Source organism: Ascaphus truei, chromosome 18, assembly GCF_040206685.1.
Source record: "Ascaphus truei isolate aAscTru1 chromosome 18, aAscTru1.hap1, whole genome shotgun sequence".
Taxonomy (NCBI): domain Eukaryota; kingdom Metazoa; phylum Chordata; class Amphibia; order Anura; family Ascaphidae; genus Ascaphus; species Ascaphus truei.
Window position 1 is genome coordinate 38376202 of NC_134500.1, and position 18617 is coordinate 38394818.

Consider the following 18617-nt stretch of genomic DNA (forward strand, 5'->3'; position numbering starts at 1 on the left):
GAGGGGAGTGCGAGGGCTCCCACTAGACACCAGATGGGCACTCCAGAAGTGCCGCTCACATAAGGCTCCACAAAAAGGTAGACAAAAGAGATACAAGGAGAAGGGGACAACATGAGGAAAGGGAATAGCCCCAAACAAAGCAATTAGAACACTGAGGGGTTAAAAATAAGCAAGGGGAGAGATAAAGGCACAACGCAAGGTACAGTTATAGGTTAAGTTTCAAAGATACATAAGACCCTATACATAAGTACAGGTCTACGAGCAGTTAAATTTAATAGTTACTTAAAGAGGCACAAGAGATAAAGCTAAGGCCTAGGTAGACCTACAGAGGGTAGTTAACAAAAGAGAGCGGGCCGGAGGGTAAGAGTGAGCTCTATACCCCGAGGTCGGCATGTGCTATGGACGAGATTTGGGAAGGAGGGTCTCCCAGAATCCCGTCAAAGTCCTTTGGGGAGGGAGTGAGGGTAAGGGCCCTAAGGGTATGGGGCCACACTCCCCGAAGGCGTTGGACTCTATTTCAGGACAGGGGAGTCTTGATAAGGAGCCCATGTTGTTTAAATATGTTTATTCACATGGTGTTTTTTCTTTTATGTCTCTTTCATGTATCTATCCTCTTGTGTCTTACCCCCTCCCCCCCACCCACCCACCCCTCCAGCGACTGAGGTCACCATCAGAGCGGAAGACCCAGCCCTACCAGCCCGAAAATTGAGTAGGACTACACAATGGGATCCCAACTGGAGATTAGCAGCTACCGCAAAGAAGCCACCAGACGATGATCCAAATGGGTAGAGAGATATGTTGCCTTTCCCATAATGTAAAGGGGCTGAATAATCCAGCTAAACGTAAGTTGGCCTTTAAAGACTATAAGAGACACAAAGCTGACATCCTCTTCCTTCAAGAGACTCATTTCTCTAAATAAAGCTATCCCAAATATATAGACAAAGATTTCAATACAATATATCTAGCCTCCGCTTCAGTGAAAAAAAGAGGGGAGGCCATCATATTCCACAAAAACCTACTGTTCGAGTTAGAAAAAAAAGTAATAGATGTCGAGGGCAGATACATTATCCTAATAGGTTCTATTCAAGGTCAAGCTCTCACTTTGGTCTCGCTGTACGCCCCATGCGAACAGTAAGCAGATTTTTTTGCTCTCTTTTTTGGGCGCTTACAGCGTGAGGCAAAGGGCCAAATAATACTGGCAGGAGACCTGAACAGGCGTTAAATCCAAAGCTAGATAGATGTACGGCCCCTAACCCGCCCAACAAACGGGACATACTAACAATCTCACACGGACTCCGAGACTGTCAGCTAGTAGACATATGGAGGGAGCAACACCCACAGACCAAGGACTATACTTTTTACTCCCACCCCCATGACCGATATAGCCGGATAGACTACTTCCTTGTGTCCAGCAGACTGGTCCCAATGGTCTCCCATTCGGGCATACACGATATTTCGTGGTCAGACCATGCACCTATAGAGCTGAGGTGCGAGCTACAGTTGCGAGATAGACCGGGAGTGAACTGGAGATTAAATGAACTACTGCTAAAAATCCCTAAATTTGACTTAGAAATTGCAGAAAAAATCAGAGAATATTTCGAAGAGAACGAGGGGAGTGTATCTTCACCTGCCACTCTGTGGGAGGCCCATAAGGCTACCCTCCGAGGATCTCTTATGTGCCTAGCTGCTAGACGCAAAAGAGAACAAGAGAGTCAGATAAAGGACTTGAAGGGGAAATTGGCTTCCCTGACAGCATTACATAAAACCTCCCAAAAAGAGGCAATCTTGGCTCAGATCCAAGATACCAAAAAGCAACTAAACTTAAAACTGACATCTCAAGCGGAAAAAGAAATGAGCTGGACGAAACGTCGATTCTTCGAGAAAGCGAACAAGCCAGACACGCTTCTTGCGACTAGAATTAGAAATAAACAACCAAATTACCAGATACAATCAATACGCACGCAGGGAGGGGAACTTACCTCTAATCCTAAACGAATCGTAGAGGAATTTAAGCACTACTACGAATCGCTGTACGATGGGGGTTAGGTTACCCACAATCGAAAAACTAATAACAATCTCCGGGAATTTCTGAAAGAGGCAAATTTGCCCAAATTGGGTCGAGTGGAAAGAGAGGCACTACAGGAAGACTTCTCTTTAGAAGAGTTGACGGATATCGTAAAGTCTCTTAAGCCAGCCAAGGCGCCCGGCCCAGATGGCTACTCCAACCTCTATTACAAAAAATACTTAAAATTTCTAGCCCCGCACCTATTGAAACTCTTTAATTCGATACTACAGGGAGCTTCGTTCCCGGCGCAGATGCTCCAGGCGTCCATTTCATTGATCTATAAAGCTGGAAAGGACCCGGCAGACTGTAAGAGCTACCGGCCCATCTCTTTAATCAATACAGACATTAAATTTTTTTCAAAACTTATAGCCAATAGAGTGGGTATCGTCCTTCCCAAGCTGATACATCCAGATCAGGTGGGGTTCATTAGTGGCAGACAGGCGGCGGACAACACCAGAAGGATAATTAACGTAATTGATCTGGCCCAAAAGCAAAATATTCCTTCGATGGTACTCAGTCTGGACGCCGAGAAAGCGTTTGACCGGATTGACTGGCCTTACCTGAAAGAGACGCTAGGGGCGTTTGGCTTCGGAGGAAGCTTATTGGGGGCCATTCTGGCACTGTACGAGGGGCCAGCAGCGAGGGTGAGACACCAGGGGTTCCCTTCAGAGCTTTTCCAGATTCATAGTGGCACGAGACAGGGATGCCCGTTGTCCCCTTTGCTGTTCGCCCTATGTATAGAACCCTTGGCGGCACATATTAGGAACAGCCCGGATGTCAAGGGCATAACTTTCAAAGAGCAGTCACACAAGGTTGCCCTGTACGTGGATTATGTGATCCTGACATTATCACAGCCTCTTACCTCTCTGCCCAATATGTTCTCCATCCTAGGGAGATTCCATCAAATTTCGGGTTTCAAAATTAATCAGGCCAAATCAGAAGCTCTCAATCTAAATTTGCCTAAATCAACCGAAAAACTAATTGGACTCAATTTCAATTTTAAATGGCAGCCCTCCACGATTAAATATTTAGGGGTTAACCTCACCAAAGACTATAAAACCTTATATAGGGCAAATTACCCACAGTTGTTTAGGACACTAAAGGAGGACCTACGGCGATGGGCAGAATATAACATCTCGTGGATAGGCAGAATACAAAGCGTAAAAATGAATCTTCTTCCACGAGTGCTATATCTCTTTCAGACCCTCCCGATTCCCCTGCCAAGAGAAGAGATCCTCTCTTTACAGTCCGCGATAACAAAATTCATTTGGAACAAAAAAGTCCCAGAATTAAGAAAGATATCTTGCGGAGGCCGACCTCAAGAGGAGGGCTGGGCATGCCGTGCTTGTTCGCTTACTACGAGGCAGCTCAATTAACGCAGATTCTGCAGTGGCACACAGACCCGACCCTTAGGAGATGGGTGGCACTGGAGAGGAAGTGCTGCGCCCCGATGGATCTGAAAAACCTGATATGGCTACCCAAGAGTTGCCATTTACGGATGTCAACACCACTGCAGGCCATGAGAAATTCCTTGAAAATATGGGAGGCCACCAAATTTAGATGTTCTCTCACAACACAGCAGTCTTTGATGACCCCCATATGGGGCAACCCAGATTTCACTCCAGGCCTGGACAGCGCTCAGTTCACAAAGTGGATCCTAGCAGGCTATCTCCGATTATATGATCTGGAGAGCAGGGATATAATTAAATCCTTTGCTCATGTAAAAGAGGAAAAAAACATTCCGAATACCGAATTGTTTAGGTACCTACAGATCAGGGCCTTTTATAATAAGACCCCAATCCGGCCACGGAGAACAAATTTTGAGCAGATGTGTGCCAGACAAACGGACGCACGGGGACTAACCTCTCGAATGTACAGGGAAGTGATCTGTCCGAAGACAGCCGACGCGCCTAGACTTAATTACATGAGGCAATGGGAAGCTGACTTAGGGGACACACTAGAGGACGACGAATGGGACAGGATCCTACAGGCAGCAGCGAAGAGCTCCATCTGTACCACGCTAAAGGAGAACGCCTATAAGGTCCTAATGCGTTGGTACTATACCCCAACCAAACTCTCGAAATTTGTCAGAGGCTATTCCCCGCTCTGTCCCAAGCAGTGTGGGGAAAGAGCAGACATGCTCCACATGCTGTGGTCGTGCGCAAAAGTAGCCCCAATTTGGGTAGAGGTTCAAGAGTGGCTGCAGCGGCTACTAGAGATCGAGGTCCCCTTGGACCCATGGCTGTTCCTGTTGGGCCGGCGGGGTCAGGGGTTCTCGAACGCAACACACAGACTAATTGCACACTTCGCCACCGCAACTAGATGTGAGATCGCAGCATTGTGGAAGCAACCGGAGATTCCAATTACACCCAAAATCAGAAATAGAATTTGGTTCGTCTGCCGGATGGAACAGTTGACAAGTCTGGTCAACGACACCGGCACAAATTTTCTAAAAGTTTGGTCACCTTGGTTGACACAAACAGACATCCCGGGGGTCGATCTTACCAACATATTGCAATGATAATTAGAAAAGGCGCTCTCCGGTAGCGAAATGGATCCTAGACGATAGGCCCTGGGGTAAAGGACGCAATAGGGTAGACTTAGCCTAAGCGTAACTCAATATAGGAGGGGAAAGACAGAATAAAGCCACACAAAGAGCTGAGGTCCAGGTCCTAATCAGGGAAGTCTATACAGGCACAGAACAAAAGACGCCGGAGTCGCCCATCACCCCCCCCCCCTCCCGTCCTCCCCCTTCTCTCCCTATCCTTGGTTCCTTTGTCCGTCCGGTATGTCATGTCACGTTATGTATGTTGATTTTAGGAGAAAAACGGAAATAAGGTGAATTGTTGTAAGCCAATGGATTGTGTTAACATGTATGTACTGTTTCACCTAATAAAATGAAAGTTATAAAAAAAAAAAACCACAATGAGACCCAAACAGAAGTTAGAAAAAAAAGGATTAACATTAAACATACATTTTCTACTGTACAGTATGCTCCATATACCTTCTCAGTCCAGAAGTTTGTACTTTGTTGCTGTATCTGGAATTCATGCGTGGATTGCATTTTGTTTATCTCATTGGTCTGTTTTTCTAACTCTTTCGTTTTCTTGTGTTGTATAACAGATCTCTCATCCACTAATTGTTGTGATTGCCTTTCCAGCATTACAATCTCTTGCTGAAAAAAATTAGAAATATGTGGATGATGCAGGTAGTATGTTACACTGGGGCAGAGTTATTATTATTATTGTTTATTTTTAAAGCGCCAACATATTCCACAGGGCGGTACAATGGGGGTACAGAGCTTTGATAATTATATAAACAGAGTTGCATACGAATAGAAATTAGACAAACATGCACAAACAGATACACAAAGATAATGAGGGCCCTGCTTGTTACAGCTCACAATATAGAGGGAATAAGGGCAAATGTTGAAAAAAAAAAAAGGTAAAGGGACTGCCCATTGTTGGATAGAGTATAGCTCAGGTTGGAGTATGGTTCATCCCAACAGCTGATCCCATTAAGTTGTGAGGGTGGGGATGTCAGGGGTTGTTACATAGTATGGAGATTTGTCCTGCCGCACAGCTGTTCCACTAGGTAATAGGTTACTTGAAAGAGTTTTCAGGGAATGTTTAAATGTCTTAACGTCGGGGGAGAGTCTGATGGTATGTGGTAGGTAATTACAGAGCAAGAGGAGGTGATAAGTCAGAAGGAAAGACAAAAGGTGTGGGCAGAGCACAGGAGGAATTTAGGCATATATTTGGGGATGATGGCTGAGATGTAAGGGAGGCAGTGTCATTGAGAGCTTTTTAAATCAGAATTATGGGTTTAAATTTGATTCTAGAGGATATGGGAAACCAGTGTATGGATTTTCATAGTGGAGCAGCAGAAGTTGAGGGGTGAATAAGGTAGATACATCTGGCAACAGTATTTCGAATGGATTGGAGTTGGGAAAGGCAGACAAGGAAAATGACAACTAGGAGTTGGTTGCAGTAGTCAAGGTGGGACTAGATGAGTGAGTGAATTAAAGATTTTTGCTTCATCATGAGTGAGAAAAGGGCGAATCTTGGAAACATTTTGGAGGTGGAGACAGCCGTACTTTGTGAGAGATTGAATGTGAGGAATGAAGGAGATTTCAGATGAACCCTAGAGAGCAGGCTTGAGGTGTTGATGAGATTGTGGTGTTATTGACAGTGAGGAAGAGTTTGGTTATAGGGGTAGCAGTGGAAGTGGGAAAAAGTATTAGTTCTTTTTTTGAGTTTCAGGTAATGGTGGAACATCCAGGAGGAGATTGCAGACAGACAGTATGTGTCATTGGGACAGTAGAGAAGTGATCCTTAGACTTAGCTGTTAGTAGGTCACTGGCCACTTTTCTTTGGACTGTTTCAGTGGAGTGTAGAGGAGGGAAACCAGATTGCAAAGAATCAAGCAGGGAGCAGGAGGTGGTTTTATACAAGTCGCTCAAGTAGCTTGGAGTCAAAGGGGGGAAGAGAGAGAGGATGGTAGTTAGAGAAGGAAACATGGTCAAGAGAGAGTTTCTTTAAAATGGACATGATAAGTAGAGAAGGTGGAATATACCACCTAAATCTGACGTGAATTGGTCAAATTCTTTGATCCGTGGATTAGTAAAAAAAAAAAAGAGATTTTTTTTACTATCGGGGAGCAGGGGAAGGAGTTCAAATTTAGTAGTATATCCAGTTGTGTATATATGTCCCCTCAGACCTCCCTCCAAATAAATTCAGGAGAGATGTCTGTGCTGAAAAAGGAGTACATCTCAGGTACCCTGGGAGATATGCTAATGACTATGCAAAGTATATTTACATGAGTCACATCACCAAACAGGATTACAACCTACAACCACATCTTTTGAAGGCATCAGCTCTAGCAGTGTGAGCTAAACCAGCTGATTTGTAGCAGTGCCCCATGTAACTAGATGGATTTTGGTGTTCGAAACAGATTTTGGTAAAATAAGCTCCTCAAATACGCGGATTTGATTCAGACAGGTTTGCCCATCTCTAGAGAGGAGTGCATATTTGAAAGAACATGGGAATGTGTTGGAGGTGAGTTGAAAATTGGAGATAGTCTAGAGCATGTGGTTTCTGTGTGTGTCTATGGAAGTAGGCGCAGAGGGTAGATTGAGGCTAAAGGTTAGGAGGTGAAGATCCAATAGAGGGGCATGTTAGAGGACTTAGAGACAGCAAAAGCGGGAAAAAAACAAATCAAGGGAGTGTCCATGGCAGTGAGTAGGAGAGGTGGTCAACTTGGTCAACTTAGAGACACTATAGGAGGAGGTTAATGAGGTAAGATGTGCATTGGGATTGTCAATAGGTATGTTAAAGTATCCCAGTATGACAGTAGGTGTGTCAAAAGACAGGAAGTGAGGAAACTAGGTGGCAAAGTTTTCAAGAATTTGAAATGTTGTTCCAGGGGAAAGATAGAGCCCAGCAACATTGAGGGAAAGGGGGAAAAAAAAGTACTGCATGGACTTCGAAGAATGAGGAGATTGAGGGGAATGAAGGTATGACATGAAATGGGGAGAGTGGAGAAAGTAGTATGCCGACTTTTCCACCCTGTCTATTCCCTGGTCTGAGGGTATGGTTAAGGGAGAGACCACCATAGGTGAGTGCAGCAAGACAGGCTGTGTCTGAGGGGGAGGGGGGAGCAAGGTTTCTTTAATGACTTGAAGGGTGAGAGAGTTGGAAATAAATGTCTTGTATTGCTGTAAGTTAATTAAAGACAGATCATGCATTCCACAAGACACCTGTAAATGGAAGTGTAACGGGGAGGGGTGCCAAGCGAGTAATAAAGGGGTCACCCCCATTAGGCACCCCCTTCCACTGTCTGGGAGGTGAGGGGTTACCCAGAAATATACCTATAATACATATGTTCCCCTGCTTCACAACCAAAAGGTATGTCCCTTGGTTATCATGTTCCCACATTTAGTGGGGTTTCATGTATTTTTATTCCCCTGCCTCAGGGCAAACTGTGTTCTATTTGCTAGACGTGTATATTGGTAAAATTATTGGTGTTTGTACCTTTACAGTGTATGCACCAACCACATACACTAGGATCAGGTCGGGAGGGAAAGGGTTAATTGCATTTACATGTTTATGGCCCTTTGTTCCCTTTCCCGCCTTTTCAGTCTCCATTTTGCAGTATCTCCATAGGTCGCCATTGGAGCCCCATGTCATCCTATGGAGATTCTACAGATTTGGGCCCGGTACCTGAGAAGACCTGCATGTGGTGTCCGAGAAGAGGAGGAGCGGAGCTTCCCCATTGAAAGTGAATGGAGTAATCTCTTTCAATGGGAATTCCTCGAGGCCGACCTCCAGGAACGAGCTGGCAGCCAGCCAGACCGCAAAACCACAAAAGCAGATACAATGTCTTTGAAAGAGCTTGATCTCTCAATTGGTGTGGGAACTAGGCTTCGGTCAAGTTCACCACCAATTGGAATGTGTAACTTTTGTTCTAGGGCACCCAGAAATAAAATTATTTTTGCCCCTAGCCCATAGCAACCCCCTCACTCGACCCCAACTGGGTCCGATAGTCAATGGTCACGGTATAGGGTCGCACTCACCACGAGGGTCGCACCATTGTCCGCAATGGCAGAGAAATCCGCGTGGCTTTCAAACACTAAGTAAGAAAGTGTGACAAGTGTAAACCCAGATCTCCAGTTCTGTAAGGACTAGAACAGCGTTTCCCAAACTTTTTTCCCCGTGACCCGGTTATTTTTGAACTTCTCCTTCGTGACCCACTAAAAATGTTATCGCCTATACTGGCCTATACAGTAGGTAAAATAAAACAGTTATGAATGTCCATACAGATTTCATATATTCTCCCAATCCTCTCTATTCTCTCTCCCTCCCCCCCCATTCTCTCTCTGACCTGCACAGATGCACACAGTCACTGACCTACATACACTCACACAGACAGACCAACACAGACACTGACCACGCACAGACACCCACACTGTTAGACCTGAACAGACACAGCCACTGCTGGCCTGCACAGACACACACACTGACACTGATACACACACACACACACTCCCCTATACACACACATACACAGCCACTGATTCCTACACACACACAGCCACTGATACACACACACACACACACACACACACACACACACACACACACACACACACACACACACACACACACACACACACACACACACACACACACACACACACTCCCCTATACACACACACACACAGCCACTGATACACACACAGCAACTGATACACACACAGCCACTGATACATACACACACACACACACACACACCCACTGTTACATACACACACACACACACACACACACTCTCCCCTATACACAGATACACACACACACACACAAAGTGGATTACAGAGGCAGCAACGGATCTGAGTGACTGGGGGGGGGGGCAGAGAGGAAAGGCCGCGATCCGAGCCACCACTGCCTGCCCCCGCGCCATCTCCTGCACCCGCACCCATCTACCGTACCTGCGCCCATCTCACGCACCAAGGGGCCCGTTGGAAGAGAGCACCATGACAGGCGGCACAGGTACAACACCCCCCCCCGGCGGGTGCTCCCCCGCTACCACTTCCTACCTACACCAGGGCATCGTGTCCTGTGTCCTGTGGGTGGTGGAGCATGTCACTGGTGGGTGGCGTGTCCTGTGGGCGGCGGAGCATGGTGTTGGCAGCCTGCACTACTTCAGCAGCGTCCTGCACCTCACCTCAGGCCGCCGCAAGGAGAGAGGGAGAGGGGGGAGGGACACCGCGTGGCCAGCCTCTCTGCGACCCGGCAATTTTGCTTCCGTGGCCCGGTGCCGGGTCGCGACCCACCATTTGGGAAACGCTGGACTAGAAGACTGGAATTTTGCCAGCATGTAGTCACTGCTCCGGCATTACTGCACGGCAATTTCCAGCCCTCTCCCCTCAGCCGAACGGAGTAGGGTTAACTGTGAAAATTGTGGGTTGCCCATTGACTCCAATAGTAGCGGAGGTCCCATTGAATCCTATGGCGGCACCGGCCTTATTGATTCCAATGCAGGTAAAACCGCGAGATAAAAAATGGCTAAGTGAAAAACTGTAAACACATGAAGTCCATAACTCCAGTTCTGTACGAACTAGAGAGCTGGGATTTGGCCACCATGTAGTACTCGTTCCGGCATGACTGCATGGCAAATCCTGACCCTCTCTGAGCAACAGAATGGAGGCAGGTTAGTTGTTTAAAGTGGGTTTCTGCCATTGACTTCAATGGCAGAGAAATGCAACTTCTGTAAATGTGCATTTAAAGTCATTTATTGTAACTCCAATTCGGTGGGTCCCAGCGAGCTGAAAATTGGCCACCATGTAGAATCCTCTCCGGCATGAGGATCTGGCAAATTGTAGCCTGCTCGGCCCAGCCGAACGGATTATTTTAATACATATATGAATTTGAGAATATACTGTATTTGGTGACTGGCATAAAAGCCCGGGAAAGATACTGGCTCTGCAGTATGTTAATGTTCAGGGGCCGACTATATGTCTACAACAGGCCCCCTGACCAAAGGCTCCCCCACCCTGATTGTATATGCTAGGGCGTGGAAGAGTAGGACTTGAGTAGTTCTGTAGGTGTTATAGATCACACTTGCAGGCAAAGGTTTTCCTGTCCAGATCTTCTTCTCGCAGACTCAGAGGTGCCAATTCTTTAGTGTGGGGATAGGAAAATGAGAACCAAAGTAAGGAATTTTGGACATGTGACAGTTACCTGGAGGCAGGTATCAAAGTGCTTCCCACGTTAGCTGGCAAAGAGTCATTAGATGCAGGTAATTGTTAACCAATACCTGACACCCAATGTTAAGGGATAGGGCTTAAATCCCATATAAACGAGTGTAAGCCCTCTGCCAGGTGTCTTCGTTACAACATCTGAATGATACATGATTGCCTGATGAATTGCTAATCCAGATCCAGATTACTTCATTGTCCCTTCCCACGTAAGTGTTCATATTCTGTGTGTTATTTGTATATTCTGTGTGTTCACCTTTTTCAAGGAATAAACTTTCATTCAATTCAACCCAGAGATGTTGGTGTTATATTATAACCCTGCACAAGCTACCATGACAGCAAGGACAGGTTAAATGTGAATGAGGTTGGAGCGACTGGCAGTGCATGGTTAGAAGGAGACTTTATGAAAGGACCCATATGTGGATAGGGCCAGGATTAGTGAACATGTCGTCACAGAGTAGGAGTATTAGTAAGGAGAGGAAGAGATAGGTAGGACAGGGACTTGCTGGTTTTTTTTGGGGGGTGGGGTTATGGGGTGTAATGCTAGAAGTAGATGGATTTGACTGCAGATTGAAGGAGATAACAGATAAGAATAGGAAATGAAGAAGAGGGTTTAGGGCTGAAAGTCCAGATAAGAGAGCTGAGCTAAACCGAAAGTGGGTCAGGCAGCAAGACAATGATCGTAAACATACAAGCAGATCTACAAAAGAATGGCTCCAGAAGAATAAAATCTGCCTTTTAGACTGGCCTAGTCAAAGTCCAGACCTAAACCCTTCTGAAATGTTGTGGCAGGACCTGGAGCGAGTTTTCAAAGCAAGGAAGCCCTCAAATGTTACTGAGTTGAAGGAGTTCTGTAAAGACGAATGAGACAAAATTCCACACGCCAATGTGAGAGACTGGCCAGCAGATACAGTAAATGCTTATTTGAAGTCATTGCTGCTCAAAAGGGTTCCACCAGGTACTGAATCTAATTGTTCACATATAACAGAGTGTTGTCATAAATGGAACGTTTTCAGGTTGGACTAAAATTGTGAGTGGAGTACGTCAGGGATCGTTACTGGTTGTGATGGGGAGGAAAGGGTTAATACCTGATTTGCCATGCATTACTGTTGTTGCCCTGTCCCCTCCATTTTTATTCCCCATGTGCAAGCCATTCCCTGTCTGCCCTTTTGACCGGTCTTATGAACTGTGGGTCACTTGGCTATTCGTGGGTTTTTTTGTTCCCACGAGGGGATTGGATCCACATGTTAAGGATAGCTTTGGGCAGTCTATAAATGTGGCTTCCCAATTATTCCCAGTGTGATTCCTGACTTTTAATCCATGATGTAAAGATGCAAGACTTTGTTCCAGTACAGCAGCAACCAGTCAAGGAGTGAAGGGGTTAACAACCACATAACCACAGGACTTTTAAAACCAAGGCTGCATTTCTTGCACTGGCAAGCAAAGGACCATTTCTTTCGTTCCAAGGACAACTTATTTTGTTTCCTGATCCCAGTGAGTGTGGTTTTAAGTGTATTCTGCAGATGTCGTGTGTTTGTCTATTAAGGAAATAAATCACAATTTATTTTGCAACTTGTTCTGTTCAATAGAGTACATAGAAATATAAATGTGTTGATAAAAGTTGATGTCATCGTGACACTGGTTCCCTGCTTTTTAACTTGTTTATTAATGACCTTGTGTAATGCCTGAATGCCCGCAGACCTGGCCAGTCCCCAATACTGAGGTGGGTAAGGGTATAACACGCACACACAGCAGTGAGGGCGTGCCCGGAGTGTGGTATGATGCGTTGCTGGGCCTGGTGAGAAAGGGTTAACTTGATACATGCTGTGTCCGGGGTGTCAGAAGTCCAAGGGTAGAGATCCGAGAGCCATAGGTCAGGGGCAGGAGAGAGCAGCGTAGTAAGGTCCAAAGCCGAGGTACACGAAGTAGCAGGGAGTAGCGAGGTACACGAAGTCAACGAGAGCCAAGATCAAATCCAAGGGTATCCAACGGGGGCAGGGACAGGAACAAGAGCTGTAATACAGAAGGGAGCCAGGCATAGACGACCGAACAACCGAAGCCACAGAAGGACTATGCAGAGCGAGGAAGGAGAGGGCAGACTGGGGTTATATATGCAGGAGGACCAATGAGAGCAAGAGGTGGAGCGGAGGCCTATCTGAGCAAGCCCAGGGATAGGTTCAGGTGCCCAGAGTGGGAGTCATCCAGGTGAGTGGTGGAGACAGCCTGTAGCTGAAGGGAGGCGGAGCCAGCGGTGCGGGAGGATGGCAAAGAGGATCGGGTGCGCGCACGCTCTGTAAGGTTCCCGTGCGCACGCCCCGGCCGCGTATGGGAGGATGCGGCGTGCGCCACGGACGAGTTGCATGGCGTTCGACCAGAGGAGGTAAGGAGCCGACAGGGAGGGGGTCTGGGACGAGCGGCCGCACTGGGAGCCTGGGTGACGGGACCTGTTGAGAGGCATGTGTCCCCCGATTCCTTACACCTTGAGGTTGTCATTGAGAGCAAAGTCTCCATCTTTGTTGATAATACTAAATTGTGTAAGGTAATAGAATCAGAGCAGGATGTCATTTTTCTCCAGAAGGGCTTTGAGAAACTGGAAACTTGGGCAGGAAAATGGCAGATGAGGTTTAATACAGATAAATGTAAGGTTATGCATTTGAGAAGCAAGAATAAACAGACGACTTACAAATTAAATGGGGATAAACTGGGGGAATCCTTGATGGAGAAGGATTTTGGAGTGCTTGTAGACAGCAGGCTTAGCAATAGTGCCCAAAGTCATGCAGTAGCTGTAAAGGCAAACAAGATATTATCTTACATTAAACGGGCAATGGATGGAAGAGAAGTAAACATAATTATGCCCCTTTACAAAGCATTAGTAAGACCACACCTTGAATATGGAGTACAATTTTGGGCACCACTCCTTAGAAAATACATTATGGAACTAGAGAGAGTACAGAGAAGAGCCACCAAATTAATAAAGGGGATGGACAATTTTACTTATGAGAGGCTAGCTAAATTTGATTTATTTACATTAGAAATGAGGCGTCAAAGAGGTGATATGATAACTATATACAAATATATTCAGGGACAATACAAGGAGCTTTCAAACGAACTATTCATCCCAAGGGCAGTGCAAAGGACTTGCCGGCATCCCTTAAGGTTGGATGAAAGGAAATTTCACCAGCAACAAAGGAAATGGTTCTTTACAGTAAGGGCAGTTAAAATATGGAATTCATTACCCATGGAGACAGTGATGGCAGATACAATAGCTTTGTTCAAAAAAAGGTTGGACATCTTTTTAGAAAGGAAATGTATACAGGGATATACCAAATAAGTAAACATGGGAAGGATGTTGATCCAGAGAGTAATCTGATTGCCAATTATTGGAGTCAGGATGTAATTTATTTTTCCACTTATGAGATATCATTGGATGATATGACACTGTTTTTTTTTTTGTTTTCCTTCCTCTGGATCAATAAGTAAGTATAGATATAGGATAAAGTATCTGTTGTCTAAATTTAGCTTAGGTTGAACTTGATGGACGGAAGTCTTTTTTCAACCTCATCTACTATGTAACATACTTTTCCACACATGAATATTGAATGTTGAATCCTTTGTGGTTAAATAAATGTTTGAAAAAGTATCATGTTTTTATGTAATTTGTTTGATCCAGTTATCTTTATTTATTATTAGGACTTAGATTGAGATCTAATAACATTTCACTTTTTAAATATGTGTCCTTGACAAGTGGAAAAAATGCCCATAGCTGAACAGCTAGACAGCTAGAATCTTTGTACAGTTAAAGGAACAATCCATCCTAAATTCAAAGTGAATTAAGGGGCTATATCTGGGTGATTTATTTCTTTTTCACCCAAATCTGACACCTATAGTTATTTTTAAATATATATATTTTAAGTTAGTTTGTAAATATGATGAGCTGAAACATGAGAGCGGTACATTTGCTTTAGCTATTGTCCTTTGCCACTGGAGCCTATTCACTAAACAGCAATACAGTAAGTGCATTCCATCCCAAAATGCTGCTTTCACAAATATTTCCCTGTCACCATATTCATTAAGTCCTTATTGCATGTCCAAACCGTGTGAAACCAAATGTTTTTGACACAATTAGTTTCTGGCTGTATTATGCAAATTGTGTATGCAATCCTCGCCCCTGTCACTAGATTTTGTATTGTATTATACAGTATGTGTAGCCCTGTTTCCCCTTGAATACAGAGAGGCTGTTGTTAAGCTGCTGACTCGCAGGGCCTGAGCCTCTGCCATGGAGAGTCTGGGGCGATATATTACCACTACTCGATGCAGCGCCTCCACCTGGGAGGGATCCTAACGGAGTGGGAGTTGCCCCTCACAGGACACCAATACAATAATATGCACACTTGATGTAAAATAACAAGTATCTTTACTGACAGACCGAAATAACTTCATATGCATGAACATCACACACTCTTTCTCTCTAGAGATACAACTACCCAAAGCGTCTCGCAGGACACAACCCTCCACCGTGTTTCTTTAACCGTGTCCAATGTCCCACAACCAAACCCCAGTGTGTGATGACGGGCCAGCAGAAAACTTCACAAAGTATCCGCAGACATGCGATACCTTCCGCGACGTCTTTCAGGGCGATCCCACCCGGATATTATCTCAATCTCTGGAGAGGCCTGGTCCCAAACCTCTGCTAGGGAAATGCAGCGTCCACTGTTTCCCTGACTATAAACACTAATTGGGCAGGTTCCCTACTCCAGGGCCTGTCCATACAGCAACCACAAGCTATATGTGACTCAGGGCCTAACTGGGGCCGAAGGGGAATTCTCTGGCCTAGTGTAGAGGCTACTTGCCTCTCTACACATGCAGCTCCTACCCCCTTCCCTTCCTGGACTCCACTGCCCAACGTGCACCCCTGCGCAACCTCCTACTGTACTTCCCTTCCTAAAAGGATCCTAGTGCCCTATTGGCTCCCTGGCATCAGGTGGTCAGTCCTAACACTCATGGGACTTGTAGTCCCCTGCTCTAGCCCTCCCTGATAGGTCTGGGCTTCGTGTGCTACCGCGCTAACTTCCTGCGCATGTGCGAGCTGTCCAAAAGCGCCGTTGCATACCGTACTTACTGCGCATGCGTTAACCTCAAAATGGCAGCGCAATGAACGTTAGGGCCGCCGTGGAGCCTCAGAAGTACTGGAGCGCTCCCTGCGCATGTTGGCAACCTGCCTGATGCTCTCAACAGCAGCAATGGTAAGGGTAGACCGGGGGACTTGCTACATATGTCTTTATTTATATATCGCCAAAAGTGTACTCGGCGCTGATAAGAGGTTCCTGAGCTTCCAAGAACTGCGCAGCAAATTTGATACCCCAGAATTAGACACGTTCAAATTCCTCCAAATTCGACATTTTTTACAAAAACTGTCCCCTACATTAGAATTCCCACCTCTTACAAAGTTTGAAAGGTTGTGCCCGGAGGAGACACACCAAAAAGGTCTTTGTTGCAGGGTACATGCAACTACACACGCGGGTTTCTTAACAAGGCTTATTTATTTAGCCTTAAAAGATATACAGCACACAAAAACAAAAATAGCTTTTCAATCCGCAATCCGCTCATCTTGTGCTGCCTGTAGTCTTTCATCTCTCTCCGCTTGCAGCCGGGCCTGCTCCTTCATTAACTGTCCCTGCTGTCTGGTCTGCTCGCACAGAAACTCTTTCAACATTTCTTCCATTCTTGTGTGTGTGTGTGGCCCTTTAACTGCAGGAGCCTTTTGAAAATCCCACTTCTAACACCATATGTTGCAGGGTACATGCAACTACACACACGGGTTTCTTGAAAAGGCTTATTTATTTAGCCTTAAAACATATACAGCATACAAAAACAAAAATAGCTTTTCATCAGCAAACAAAAGAAAATGGCTTTTTCTTCAGCAGACCAAACACAACAGTTTCTCTTTAGCAGACAGTCTAAAAATAAGTCAGCTACCCTTTTCTATGCAGGGGACAGACAGTTCATAATTCATCTACTTTTCCAACAGACCTTGTATCAGTAATCTCTTCAGTAGCTTACTCCTCTCTCCTCAACAGCCAGCTCCACGTGTCTACAGCCTGGGGTTTTAACACACCTTGATTAGGCAGCTGGGATCCAACTAATTGGCCTGAGGTTCCCAGCTGAAGTTAACCTAGTCACTGCTGCACTGCAGACTAGACATAGGTTTTCCAGGCATATAGCTGGTGGCTTTTATTTACCCTGTCACAGTCTTATATCCCAAATTTACGGGATGTTAGAGAAACCTACAAACCCTGCCTCACATGATTATATGCTCAAGTGGGAGGCAGAACTATCCACAGAAATAGACAGAGAGGATTGGGAAGCAATATGGGATTCGACATCAGGAACCTCTTTATGTACCACAACTAGGGAAAATATATACAAGATATTGTTCAACTGGTACCTCACACAAGTGAGATTGAGACAAATTTATCCTCTGGCCTATGATCTTTGCTGGAGAGGCTGTGGACAAAAGGGGGACATGGCCCATATATGGTGGCTATGTCCAGAAAGTCAGAAATATTGGCTCATAATTCAAAATCTAATAAAAGTGGTCTCGGACCTCACAATCCCTATAGATCCACTGACCTACATACTGGGCAGGCCGATAGAGAAAATCGACCGCCAAGTATGATAGTAAGTCATCACTCTGTTCACTTGTATCATAGACCTTTCAAGCATCACTATGCCGATTAATATAATTTCCCAAAACACCAAGGGCCTCAATACCCCCCATAAGAGACGAATAGCCCTTTCAGAGGCCAAAAGACTAGCAGGAGATATCGTTTTGTTACAAGAAACGCATCTGAAAAAGGAGGATCAATCACTGCTGTATAGTAGCGACTACCCTCTAATCTATCACTCATCGTCCCATACAAAAAAAAATGGGGTGGCTACACTTTTCCACAAAAATCTAAACTTCAAAGTAGACAAAATTAAAAATGACCCTTCTGGGAGAATTTTAATTGTTACAGGATTCCTAGACTCTACCCATCTGACAATAGCTAACATATATGCCCCTAATGAAAATCAAGAATCCTTTTTCCAGGAGCTCACAAATCTAATAAACTCTGTCCAGAAAGGTTTTCTAATTCTTGCAGGGGATTTAAACACAATCATGGACCCAAATTTAGATACATTTCCCAGTCTCCCACTACCACAAAAGATAGTTCCCTCAACTCGTGGTCTCGTATCCATGACCAACTGTCACGATTGTGCTCGCCACAAACCGGGACCGGGCCGTGGGGCTGAGGCTGGGTTATGAAATCACGACCTTAGACCGCGCAGACTGGTCCGGAGTGCGCAGTTCATAGTCAAACAGGCCGGGTTCAGGACTGGAGATAACAGCATAGTTGTTGGGCAAGCCAGAGTCAGGGTAGGAGATATCCGGGTAGTCGTAGTTCAAGCAGGGAGTCGGCAACAGGAAATCAAGCTGGTCCTTTTGCGTCAGCGCAATCGCTGCAGGTCGGGAACGAGGGTTACGCGAGTGGCATCCACGACCCATGGCTCCGGTCTAGGAGAGGGAAGACTGACCGCAATAGGCACACCACCAGGGAGCACTAGTAACCCCGTGTTACAGCGCAAACGAAGCAGGTCTGTAAGAACCAGGAACTCAGGAACTCAGCATAGCAGCAGCAAGCCTGGAGGAAACTGGACGAGTACAACGAACTGGAAACAAAAACAGAGATACGTAACGAAAGAACAGGGCTTGTGGCAGAAACACAGGTAACATCCCATAAGGATCTATGCTCG

General features: G+C 45.5%; 1 protein-coding gene across 2 annotated transcripts in view; it reads right to left on the minus strand.

The window, feature by feature from the left end:
• Positions 1–18617, minus strand: part of LOC142469173 (uncharacterized) — a 176299-nt gene that overhangs the window by 95702 nt on the left and 61980 nt on the right. For both annotated transcript variants that reach the window (XM_075576137.1, XM_075576138.1), the window contains one exon: positions 5070–5240. In XM_075576137.1, the coding sequence (XP_075432252.1) occupies positions 5070–5240 (171 nt within the window). The remainder of the gene's footprint in view (positions 1–5069; positions 5241–18617) is intronic.